Here is a 13455-nt window from a genome sequence, read left to right on the forward strand (position 1 = left end):
TTTTTGTTAAAAATTTTATCTATTTGTATTGTTAAAACAGGTTCTTATATGTTAATTATGATGTGCATGTGACATTGTAACATGTTTTAAACATAAAAATAAATGAATTTTTAATAAAAATATTAATTTATTTTTTGTTTTAACGTATAATAACTATTTATCTATCTTTTAATAGGAAAAAAAACGCAATTTAAAGTGGAAATTATCTTAGTGAAAATTCATGAAATTAGTAGAAACTGAGACATATTTGGCTGTGTTTTAGAAAAAGACAATGGAAACACAAAGACAAGTCACTGTTTTGTCTTGAAACGGAGAGGGTTTTAATCAGAGAATGAGGGCCACTTGTCAATGGTGTGTGCAGGTAAGATATGATGAAGGGCCAAAATTGGAGCTCCATTAAATTAAAAGCTTTCAAATGTCCATGGGTTAAAATTGGTCTCATTAATGGTGTTTTTCTCAAAACAAGACAATTTTGGACATTGATTGCTGTCTAAATAAATGGGCTAACCATGGAAGAAAAAACGGTACAAATATGACATAAAAATATGAAGCGATGTAATACCAAAAAATAGGTTAAGGGTATAATAAAAAATGAAAAAGAAATAATTGAGTCTTTAAAAAATGTACTTACTAAATTTTTGGTGTCATATCCTTTCGAAAATTGTTAATTGATTAATTTGACCGTTTACGTATGTAAATATGTTGATATGGTTGTCCATATTAGTAAAATTAAAAGAAAATCTTTCTTTACAATTAATAATCAAGACGGTTCTTAAACGCATATTAATCAAAGGCCTAATTAATTGTTTTGTTTTAGTCATTAAAAGTCGATTTTTTAAATTTTATTAAAATTCTTTTTACCCTTAACATATATAAGTTAATATTTGATACATTAACAATGTTTTTTTATTTTACAAGTAATTTTGAAATATTTATCATGTGTTTTTTATTTTTATTTTTAAATATTTTACTATACCCTTATAAAACACTTATCACCTTTTTAGTCTTGCTTATAAAGTCTAAAATTTATGTATTAAATATTTTCCATATAAATACATGAGTAAAGCACGATTATATATAATAAAATATAACAATATAATATCAAAATATTGATGTGAAATTATTGATTTTGCCTTTTTCTTTTTAAGTTTAAGCAATGTTTTAGCAGTTGAATTATATTTATTTTTCATATTGGTATTTAAAATTTTTTATTTAACTTTCATGCTTGAATTATTATTTTAGTTCCAGTTTACCCCAAAATTTTAAAAACCCAATAAAAACATAATTGATGACACATATTTATTGAATGTCAATAAGTTTTAAATAAAACAAGATAAAATTGGTAGTTTATGTATTAAAATGAAACCCGAAAAAGTTAAGTATGAAAATGAAAAAAATAGTGACTTAAGATTTTTTTCTTTTTTGTTTTCAATAAACTCTACTGTCATCTACCGTCACTGGGTTGTACAAAGCAATTGGGATTCTGACAATTAATGTGAATTTTAAATCCTTTCACTCCACTTGCCTCATCCTAAACAAAAGGTACTAAAAAATATGTATTTGTATCATAAAAAAAAAATCAAAATTGGAAACTTTTATAGGTTTACAACAGATGAAAGAAAGTGAATCCAATATACAAATGTAAAAAAAAAATTAAAACTTTTTTTTTTTACTTAAAGACATAAAAAGGACTAAACTGAAGTAAAAGACAAATTTGCTTATATAAAGTAACCCATGAAAAGGAGCCGCAAAACCTGGAATACTTAACCACAGTTTGATTTTTAGAGTTAGGGTTGCTATATAAATACTGAAAGGATCTTGTGGCAACCATTGCCAGACCTTGAAAAAGCTTACAATTTTTTTTTATATATAATTTCTGCTGGAAAAAAACCCAGTTCCCTTTTCAGTTCTTGGTACCTTGGCTGACCATTTGTGTGTAAGTTTATTAGTTTCTTTCCATAAACAAAGCTCAAATCTTTCTGCTGTTTTGGAGGGTCCTTAAAGGGCAAAAAATGGTCTTTTTTTTCCTTTTTTTTCCATAATGAAAGTTATTAACTTTATGGGGTTTATTTTTTCATGTTATGGATGATGAATATGTTTAGATCTCATTCACCATGTTCTAGATCTTGGTTGTTTAGCACTTTGATTAGACAGTTTTGAATGTTGTTCAATTTCATCCCTATTGGGGTTCTTTTTTGCTTGCTTTTGTAAATGTTTCATCTTTCTAGTCCTTTTGAGCTTTTTTTACTTCATGGAATATAAGTGGTGTATAACTCTTTTTTCTTTTTTTAAGAAGCCTATCTTATTTCCTGGCCATAAACCATTAGCAAGTTGCCATTTAAAAAAAAAAATCCGATCTTTATCAATGTTCCACTGATATCACATCCACCAATTGAATTGCAGGTTACCAGGGTTTAGCCATTACTTTTCATTTGAAGCTGTCCTCCCCATTGTTTTTAAGGTAATATTATATTATTTGTGTCTTGTTCAATGATTTGTTCTCTGAGGTTATTTTTAAGTATGTTGTGTGATTAAAGATTTGATTATAACTTTTGCATTGATTTATTTATGTTTGTATGGTGTTCTAATGTATGTTTTATGTTTTTTCAGGTCATATATTATATATTATCAGCACAAAAAGAAAAAAATGGGTCTCTCAAGTCTTCCAGCTCCATCAGAAGGAGTGTTATGTATACTCTTGGTAAACACAGCTTTATCTATATCTATAGTTAAAGGCATAATCCGATCGATCCTTCACGTTGTCGGTATCCATCTCCCACAACCATCATCGGATTACACTGAAAATCCCTCGGAATCGAATGATTTCCACCTTAATACTCCTGAAAGTTACATCGAGGAATTCCGGAGTAGGACCCCAACAATTCATTTCGGTGCTGTTTTATGTAGCTGCAAACGGCCTCAGCACGACTGTCGGGTTTGTCTGACTCAGTTTGAGCCAAAATCCGAGATTAACCACTTGTCGTGTGGTCATCTCTTTCACAAGGTGTGTTTGGAAAAATGGTTGGATTATTGGAATATTACATGCCCTCTTTGCAGGACTCCTTTGTTGACTGAAGAAGAAGCTTCTTGCTTTTGGTAAGAAGATTATTACCAAGTATATTATTATGCAGAGTTGAGGAATTCCCGTGTACAGCGCGGTATATAAAAATATACTGTTATCTTTATCATTCTCGGTTTCGTGATAGGCAAGCGAGTGTTGTCGTTACCCGCAAGTTTGTACCTTGCTGTGGTGATTTGTGTTATTTGAATCAATGCACATATTGTTGTCTGGGTTAATGATATGTTATTATATGCAGTCTCACACTTGTTTCTTGATCATCCACATATATATAGTCCATGGAGATTTTGTTTAATTTTTGCCTTTTTATGCAATGGGAAAGACTGAAAATTGAGTTAGGAAGTTGCTGGGACTAAAATCTGTTTGACAGGATCTGCCTTGTAATGAACTTAGCTGTTCTATATATTAATGTTCGGTTTTTTGATGTTTTTAAGGTATATTTGTCTGGCCTTTCATCTTAGAGCATGTTTTAAGTTTGTATTATGTACTCATGACTGTACAGATATATATTCTTTTTGTACAAAGAAGTATAGGGGTAAAGGTTTCAGATGATGAGACTTGAATCTCGATGTCATTGTTAAAAGTGATCATATGAACGAACTGGATTCAACCCGGGTCCGATACTAAAATTAAGAGTTCATATAACTTTTAGTCCTTGAATTTGATAATCAAGTCCATTTTGGTATTTGTACTCCTCTATCCATTTTGATGCTTATCTTGACAATTAGATCCATTTTGGTCTTTATACTTGGATTTTATCAAGATTTGATAATGCGGCACAATTTTGGAGTGTCACGTCATTAAATTTCTTTTTTTTTTTCAAGTTCAGGATTAAAATGAATTTAATTGTCAAGTTTGAATACCAAAGTAAAAATAGAAATATATGTGTCAATGCCAAGTTCATGGGCAAAAATGGATCTAGTTGTCAAATTCGGGTACTAAAGCGAAAAAAAGTACTGATATTAAAATGAAGCTAATTGTCAAGTGCAAGGATTAAAATAGATTTAGTTGCCAAGTTCAGGTACCAAAATAATAAAAAAATATAGGTACAAAAATGAGGATTAAAATAGACTTAGTTATCAAGTTCGAGTACTAAAAAAAAAAAAATACAGGTACGAAAATAGACCTAATTGTCAGCTACTAAAAGTTATATTAGCCCTAAAAGTAACAAGATTGAAAATGTTACCCAAGATAATATATACAACAGTAACAGCCATACAAATACAATACACCAACTCTCTGCTTGTATTACAGAACATGAACCTCTGATTTTGTCCCTATAATCATTCAACAAATGGCTTTATGTAACGTCTGTTTCTAACTCAAATGGGCACCGCCTGCGGTTTTGGCATTAACTCATGTTTTAATTTTTAATGGAAAAAAACATTTAAGACTGGTTCAAATCATGTTAACGTCAAAGTGGTGTCTAGACATTGGACTCATGACAGAAAAGCAAATCTCCATTGGATCTAACTCTGACCATTGCACCTGAGTTTTTATTGCATGCATCCATAATAAACTAAACCAAGAGGTTGAAGAAGAAGAATACAATATTGATTGGTTAACTTGAAAGACACCACTAAAATGAATGCTTTTCTTTATGTGGTCCCTGTTCTTTGATCATCATTCATGCATTTTCCTTGCTGAGTGTTCAATTTCTTCAGAGTAATGGTATTAAAAATAGTCAATGGAATCTCAACAAGATTTTTATTATTTTTGTTGAGATAATTGCGGGATTGACTAAGATTCTGATTCATCATCAAGTTTAATTAATGGACAAGTTACATTTATGCATAAATACATTGTATCTTAATTAGAATTATGAGAAGGTTTAAATCATTTTTGGGGCCTGTATTTGACAGCTTTTTTCACATTGGGGCTTGAATTTTTTTTTTGTCAAAGTTAATTGTTGAAAACCATAAAATTCAGGCCTCAATATCAGAATAATTGTCCAGTTCAAGAGCTAACTTGGACTAAAAAGAAGTTCAAGCCCCAATTCAAACCTTAATGTGAGAATAATTGTCAAGTTCAGGGTCTAACTTAGATAAAAAAAGTTTAGGCCCTAATATGAAAAAATTTGCCAAGTTTGGACCCCAAATAGTGATTTAACCTTTATGAGAAAGACAACTTGTCTCACAAACATTAACCCTTGTGTTGCGTATGTTGGGAACTTGTATGCTGATTACATAGGACCATGAAATTGGTAAGGCACGTCATAGGGAAACTCGGGCTTAAACCTTATAGATAACATTGTTGAGAGGTGTAATCACAAACCCCAAAATAATTAATTTTTATGAACCGCAAAACGGGTATGAAAAATACCTTGGTTTCACCAAAAACAAATATATCAAAACTTCAGTCTTTGGTTAATTGCATCACAGGCAAGACAATAATACAAGACAACATATCAAAACAGTTGATAAGTTAGTGTTAGAGCCTCAAAATGATGTTAATCAAACATTAGTCATTATTCTAATACCAGTCCAGAGTTGAAAAAATGCCATTCAATGACACAAACCACCAGGCAAGACTATGGCTAAAAGATAAGCGTAGATGGACATACCTAAATGTCGGACATCGTATGTTGGGGGATTAACTGGTTGCAGTATTGCAGGTGTTAACACCGTCTTTACAATCATCAGTTAGATCATTGAAAGTTTCAATCTGTTTCTTCCCTCTAAAGAAAACTTCTGTATCAACAGAGGCCCTCATGTAACCATCGAAATCAACTGGAATTCCGTAATTAAGTTCTTTTGTCAGTGAATGCCACTCACTATTTTCGTCCCAAAGATCCTTATAGTCTTCGAGGAAATGAGTGGAATATTTGTCTTTCAAAGGATCAAAGAAAGACATGTTAGGTTCATTTGTTGCAACGTACACGTTTCTCCCGTCTTCGATCTTGCCCTGCAAGGTTGAGATAAGGGTATTTGGTGAGGTATCTTGTGCAAGATTAGGCCATAAGTCCGAGTTCCTTGCCTTATCCCCTCTCACGATGTGAACAGAGTCATAATCCCAGTTCAACCTTGATGCAATCGCTGACACTATATCCATTAACCTTCTTGATTTCCATACCAGATGCCATGGCCTTCGAATGACAGATTCTGTTTCTCCTTCGCAAACACGGTACCAGTAATTATCTGGCTCCACGGAACCAAACTTTCTCATAATCAAAGAGTCCTTCACCTCGGAAAGTTGCATTGGTGTCACCCTAGAGTCCTCAACAAGATAAAGAGTCAAGCTGTCTTGTCTTTGCCATTTGTTCCAATCTTCCCAAAACTGTTGTTGATCCAACACTGATGCTGTCTCCTTTAGATGCTCAAAATCGAAGTAAAACCTAAAGTCCTTGCCTTCCTCGTCCTCGTTTGACAAAGTGTAAATCGAAGACAAACAAAGCGTCAAATCCATAACCAAAGTGCGATTCAAATACTGCGCTTCACCCAATGCACACAAGAAACTCCACAAATAATGGTTCATGTTCTTGCATCTATCTCCACCACCCGCATAAATCAAGTACTTCCCACGGCTAAATGCAATTTCAGACTCTACCACCGGAAGTGAATCATTTATTGGTTCCCCAACAACAGGCAACGGCACACCACCTTGCTCAAACCCGGGCTTTTGATTCTTACGCTTCTTCTTCCTTGCATTCACGCCTGAATGATAATCCCCGATGCTCACCACACTAAGTTTACAATTCTTTGATCTTTTAATAACAAAGCGTCTATAGTCCTTATAAAAAGCAACTGTCTTCCCTTCCTTAGGCCTAATCCGCCATGCCATATCACAAGTATTCTCCTTAGGGCCAGGAGCCGGTTTCCCAAACTGATAAAAGTGTATATCCTCGAAACGCTCAATTACCACTTTCATCATCAAATGGAACACTTCCGGATCCTTACAATCAATCGGTTCTTTCCAATCACCCTCACATCGTGACAAGCTAATTTCATCTGTACTCCTCTCCTTGGTTGCTACTACATCTTTCGCATTGATAAAAGTGGCAAATGCAGTCTGGTTGGAAACCATAAAATCCTCTCCGGTTCTAACAACAGTGTTATCCAATAGAAACGTGGCATTCGACGAGGAAGTGAGGAAAGTTTCGATCTTTGTTGAAGGGTGAAAAATAGGGTTCTTTGGCTCATAAGTAGCAGCGATAATAGTGAAAACTAGTACACCTATTACGAATAGAGTGAAACAAAGATGGCCAATCATATGTAAAGCATTTTGCCCTAAATTCTCTGGCCTAAAGCTTCCAGTCCTAGATAACCCAGAACGACCCAACATCCTTCTATGAACTAAAAGCCCTTGCAATGAATCAAATCAACTAAGATCGATCAAAACAGAAATACCCAGATCGTTAAAGTGCAAGAATTCAGTTAAAAGCTAACGCTTTACAAATCTGGGTTCATAGTTTTCATCAAACTTAAAATGCAGCAATTTGTGAACTTTACTTACCTTAAAGAAAAAACAGTGAAGAAATTGAAAACCCAAAAAGAGTATGAGCTGTGGGGTTTATTGAGATTCTATATCATCAATTTCAGTGATCGTAACGGTGTGTCATAGTATGAAAGTGGTGGGAAATGTTCATGTTGATTTTGATGAGTACACGTGGATTTATGGGTTACGTGACGAGTAAGATTTGTGGGCAGGTTATGTGGTTTGCTAGTTTGTATTGTTTCTTTGCAATTTTATTTTATAAATTATTATTTCAAAATTAAACGTTGGAATACAAAAATGTTTTTAACTAATTATACAAATTGCTTGAGTTTTAAAGAAGAAAAACTAATTAACTATTGGGTTTCTGTTGATTCATTTAAAACACATTGCCATGCGTACTATGTAATATTTATAAATTTAAGATTTAATCAGTTTATTAATTTAATTTCAAAATTCAAATATGATAGTTTAAATTTCTTTAGTTAAATTGATTAGTTTGATATTTTAAAATAAAAATACTGATAACAATGTAACTAAAAAATTAATATTGTATATTTAACAAAATAATTTTCATAGTCTTCCTAGATAAACCAAAATTTTAAAATCTAAAAAGTAGCTGAATAAAATTCCTAAAAATAAAAATATAAAAATTAAATTCTAAATTTACAAAGAATGCAAGGACTTATTGCATATTTTTACCTTAAGTTTAACATGAAATTGGAGCATTCTCATTGCATATAACAAAGCCACGTAAAAAAGTTCATCCATAAGAAATGAATGTTAATCATATACTCAGTTAAATAGTTTAAATAGTTGGGGCGGGGGGGTGTTAATAATCAGATTTACAACTATTAATTACTTTTTCAGGATAATAAGTTAACTGACATTAATTAAAGGTTCATGGCTATAATGAAGTAGCAAATCATACACTAAACCAACAATGCAACTGGTTTTCAATAAATAACTTACCATCCAGAACTCTTTTTAAGGATTTGTTCTAAAATTGTGGCGCTGATTTGGGTGAGAATCTGTCTTAGAGGGGATATTGTATCCATGGAGAAGATCCCGGATTTTGGCATATGTCAGAATCTGCGAAGGGTCGCCACCGTTACTGCTCTGTGAAGTGTGTGAACTCTCTTGCAGCTTTATCTTTTCAAACAAATACTTCTTCTCAGCCTCGGCTTCACTCAAACGGAGTTTGAGATAACTGCTAGTATACTCTTCCTCTGATTTGTCGGATTTGGCATGAGCAATTCTTTGAAGCCTCTCGGCTTCTTGTTTTGCTTCGTTGGCTTTGAGTTGGAACATATCTGCTTCTGCATGTTTAAGCCTAACGATTTTCTCTAGTTCTTCTATCTGTAGCTTCTTTTTCTGTCTCACCAGCTTCAGTTCTGCTACTTCTTTGGCCTTGTCTTCGAGCTCTCGTTCACAAGCATCGAGAGCTAAGCGAGCTTTTTTGAACATCCTCATTTTCTCATCGGCCACCATTTCCATCTTCTTTATGGCCTCCTGCACTACATCTGCTATTCTATTGCATGCTTCTTGTGGTGCTATCAACCCACCACCTTCCCCATTTTCCAGGCTTGTTGAAGAATCTGTATCAAGCTCTATAGAGAGGAGTAACGATGATTTAAAATGTGCAAAAAAATGATATCATACAACATAAAGTTACTGGTTAAGAAAACAAAAAAGGTTTCAGATCAAATGTCGTAAAACTTTCATAGATAATTTGCAAGATAAATAATTAGCACATTCTGTACCTTGGAAAAACATTAATATCGATCTGCCAGCCATGGACTCGGCTAGTCCACCCCTCAATTTTTCTAAAAGATCCTCACACTTCAAAAAGAGTTTCTTCCCTCTGGGATCATCACTTCCACGGAAAATCCTACTAACAAAATCAAGTTCTCTCATGAGAGCCTCTCTATCCCAGGCTGGAACACAATGTTGAAAGACATCTTTAACCCAACCCAACAGCTCAGATGTTCGATTGCAAGCTCGGCAGTGGAAAAGCATTTCAGTAGGACCTGTTCCACTTTTAGCAGAAGGACCCATACAAATTTGACCATCACGTATAGCACAATCTGTATGAGTCCAATGGGAACAGAAATCACAACCAATCCAGCGGCAGGTATTTACTTCAAAATCGAACTTGTTGCAGATAACACACATACAAAGATTGCAAAATCCATTCCTATTGGCACATATTTCACAGCCGCAATCATCTGCAGGTAGTTGGCTTTGGCATGCAATATTTCTGCATCTTTTGTACACAAAAACCTCGATGAGAGAAGTTTGAGATAGACTGATGTTTGGATGCAGGAAGGCCTGGATTCCCATATTTATTGCAACGAGTATTTCAAGTTGTGCTCGGTGAGCTCTAATCAAAGTCTTTGCTGTTAAATCAGATCTGCTTTGAACAAGCTTCTGAAGAATTAAAAACTCCTCTCGGTTTTGCGAACCACCATTGCCTTCCAGAATAGTCTTGAGTTGATTCTTTAGCTCATCTAGAAACTCATCAGGTAGGTGATGCATCTTTTCAGATATAACATCAACTCTTTCTCTAGCAATGTCTCGAAGAGTTATCTTTTCAGCATTAGAGACACGACGAATGACAGACTGCTCAGTGCAATCATTTTCAGTTTTCCCATTTACCATTTTCTTTGTTGTGATAGCATCAGCAGTAGGCCAAGTCTCTCGTGAGCTAGCACTCTCAGTTGGAGACTCATGAATGTTATCCAAGTTAAATCTGGGCTCTTGGGCATTGGACGATGTGTGAGGATCTAAGGAGATTAAGGACAACGAAGTTTGTAAGCTCCCTGGCTGTTGTTGTTGTTGTTGTTGTTGTTGTTGTTGTTGGCGTGGGGGTAGCATCTTCGACATATGCTGGTGGTTAATATTAGAACCAGATGAAGTCCCCATCAATAAAATCTCGATCTGTCTGCAAATAAAAGCAACTCTGGTGTATCATCACTCATCATCTAGCACAACTTAGAATACATTATGATATAAACTCGGGAGTCTTTCTATTCAAGTTCCTCGTTGATTTTTGTTCGATATAAAGACTTCATTAACAATTATTGTTCCACATATAACTATGGTCATAAATTTCAACACGAAAAAAGCTATCCTAAAACATTCCGTGCTACAGATAATCGATTCTCTAGTCTCAATCCTAGTGCAACCCCATCCCCACCCCCCAAAAAAAAGAACAAAATTAACGAATGTTTTATCCATATTGACTTCACGATCAGAATTTAATTGACCAAAAATTTGATCAAAAATTCCAAATCCATATCAACATTTCAAAACCAACCCAAAATTCGTTCCTTCCAAAACAAAAATTCTTCAGATCTCGTACAGTCAAATTACACGATATAAATGGTCAAAGCCCTAATCTGACTGAGTCAAACCTCATCTAGAAATCAACAATTCGAAATTCAATCATCAAAGAAAGCCTTAAATTATCAAAAACCCTAAAATTAAAACCATGACCCATCTCACTTTGCTAATCAAATGATGCCAAAAACTCAAAATTAAATTAAACTCGTGAAACAAAACCCTGAAAAATTAAAAGATTGCAAATGAAGGAAAGATAATACCTTTAACACAGACCGGTCGAAAGGTCCGATCGGCAAAGAACGGAGACGAGGTAGACCAGGGTCAAAGTGTCGTTCGAGGAAATGGATTTTTTTTTTTTTTTTAATCAAAGGGTCATATGATTGTTTTCATTATTATGTAACGCTGCTCTCGCGTCTTTCGTTGTAGCCTTACTTTTAATAACAAAATAAAAGAAAATCAATTTGAAAATAAAATAAAAATGTAGTACAAGACGTGTACATGGCCGGTCGCTCAATTTTAATTTAAATAATAACATTATTTTAAATTTATTTAAAAATATAAAAAATATTTTTAATCTTTTATCAATTTTTGCACAAGGAAACGATTTTTTGGGCAAACTGGGTACGCCAGAAATAGCCCCAAGCTTGAATTTCTTTTGAAATCGAGACGTGACTCAGTTTCACTCGTGGACAGTTATAAGTACGAGGATTGTGGTTTTTGAAAATCGACTAATGCTCAAATAATAGACGATGGGTGGGTTAGGAAATTGAGTGTATTTAAGTAAAAATATAAGTTTAAAAAATATATTTAGATAAAAAAATTAAGATTCATTTAAAAAATAAGTTAAGTCTCGAGTAAGTTTTTTCGGCTAGGTTTAGACTGGCCTAAATATGAAAAAACAGCAGCTTTTTTGTACTTTTTTGTTGCTATTTTCTTGTTATTTATTTGTTATTTTATTTATTTTATTGCTAATTTTATTATTATTTTAGAGATATTTATTTGTTAAGTTCTACCTATTTTAATGTTATTTAAATATACATATATATTTTTAATTTATTTTAATTTGTTCAAAAATATTTATTTTAATATTTTTAATATTTTTTATTTATTATATTTTTTAAAAAAATTATATAATAACTAATATAAAATCCTAATATGGGCAAGCCAGGGCTCGAGTTTTATAAATTTTATCTAGACTGGACTTTGGCAAAATATTAGGTCTATTTTTTGAGTCGAATTCGAGCCTAACAAACGGGTCTAAAATTTTAATTGGGCTCGAACAAGCCTATAGACACCTCTACAAATAAGTTAGGTCACCAATATTTAATTGTTGATCCAATTTCAATTAACTTTTTAATTTCATAAAATTAAAAATATTAAAAATATAAAACTTGGTCCAATTGATTTTTTATCCTAGCTCATACCGATTTATAGGTTAATTGATTCTCTATCTTATTTTAAACTTGTGTACCAACTAATTACTGATTTGATTTCAACAACTATTTCGGAAAATGTAGTGTAAATTATATTATTAAGCAAAAATACAGTTAATTCAATATTGAATTGATAAAAAGTTTATATTTTAGTACATTATTATTATTAAACATATTGTCAATGAAAACAAATAAAAAATTACAAGCTGCAAGTTGATGATATACGTTCCTTAAATTATAAGATAAATTATATTTGATAGTGACTTAAATATTAGTAATATTTTTATTATTTAACCATAAAATTTACAAAATAGTTATTTAAATTATTTAATTTTTTTCAATCACATGCTATTAAATAGTTAAAAGAAAAAATAGTATAATAACTTTTACATATTAGTAAAATAATAAATTTAACTTTTAACCTTTATACCTTATTTCAATTGAGTATTAATTAAAAAATAATCCTCAATTTACACATTACTTAATTTCTCCTATTTTGTCCTCTAATTCACCGTGCTCGATGCCCTCCAATTTTGCCCAATTGCCGTCGCGAACTTCCCACTACCCCTGGCACGCAGACCTCCTTTTTATTTGAAACTAGTACGATCCAGTCACACTTCGACTGGGATTGATTATTAAAAAATTGAAAATTAAAATATACTCTTAAATAAGATTTTTAAAGCTAGGTCAGTGGTCGAACTGGATAAGTCACTAGTTATCATGATTCGGTTAAACAAATCATTAGAAAAATATAAAAAATAAAAAATCGATTCAATTGGCAAGTACTAATTCACAAGTCAACCGGTTTGATGTCTCTCTCTGGGTCGATACATTGATCGATCTAGTTCAAACAACCATGAATCTAAGTCTCTATGCTTCGTACATTTGAAACTTAATCCTACTTTTATTTTTAAGAATTTAATCCCTTTAATTTTTTTATTTAAAAATCTTCTTTCACTTTATATATAATCACGTAACAATTTAGTTGTAAAGTTAACTATATTAACTATTTAAACTAATTAATAACATTATAAAAATATAAAGATCAAATTATGTTATTAGAAGGGCCAAAATTAAAAATAATCATTTTATGAAATTAAGAAAAAAGAAAAAATATTACAAGTGTGTGCCACATGTCAACATGATGACATTCATTTTATACATAAG

General features: G+C 32.4%; 3 protein-coding genes across 4 annotated transcripts; 1 reads left to right on the forward strand and 2 right to left on the reverse strand.

The window, feature by feature from the left end:
• Nucleotides 1–1774: 1774 nt before the first annotated feature.
• Nucleotides 1775–3516, forward strand: LOC108468304 (probable E3 ubiquitin-protein ligase XERICO). The gene is made up of 3 exons (XM_017769195.2): nt 1775–1936; nt 2404–2461; nt 2611–3516. The coding sequence occupies exon 3, from the start codon at nt 2648–2650 to the stop codon at nt 3098–3100; it is 453 nt and encodes a 150-aa protein (XP_017624684.1). The 5' UTR covers nt 1775–1936; nt 2404–2461; nt 2611–2647; the 3' UTR covers nt 3101–3516.
• Nucleotides 3517–5406: 1890 nt separating this feature from the next.
• On the reverse strand, nt 5407–7745 carry LOC108470555 (uncharacterized). The gene has a single exon (XM_017771908.2). The coding sequence runs from the start codon at nt 7358–7360 to the stop codon at nt 5672–5674; it is 1689 nt and encodes a 562-aa protein (XP_017627397.1). The 5' UTR covers nt 7361–7745; the 3' UTR covers nt 5407–5671.
• A 627-nt stretch (nt 7746–8372) lies between these two features.
• LOC108459777 (OBERON-like protein) lies at nt 8373–11364 on the reverse strand. Of its 2 annotated transcripts, none has more exons than XM_017759189.2 (3): nt 11116–11364; nt 9274–10450; nt 8373–9120 (listed from the first exon to the last, which is right to left on the reverse strand). In XM_017759189.2, the coding sequence occupies exons 2-3, from the start codon at nt 10433–10435 to the stop codon at nt 8498–8500; spliced, it is 1785 nt and encodes a 594-aa protein (XP_017614678.1). In that variant the 5' UTR covers nt 10436–10450; nt 11116–11364; the 3' UTR covers nt 8373–8497. The 2 variants fall into 2 exon arrangements, with proteins under 2 accessions (XP_017614678.1, XP_017614671.1); XM_017759182.2 differs by having other exon boundaries at nt 9274–10454; nt 11116–11349.
• Between the last annotated feature and the right edge of the window lie 2091 nt (nt 11365–13455).

Source organism: Gossypium arboreum, chromosome 7 (assembly GCF_025698485.1).
Source record: "Gossypium arboreum isolate Shixiya-1 chromosome 7, ASM2569848v2, whole genome shotgun sequence".
Lineage (NCBI taxonomy): Eukaryota > Viridiplantae > Streptophyta > Magnoliopsida > Malvales > Malvaceae > Gossypium > Gossypium arboreum.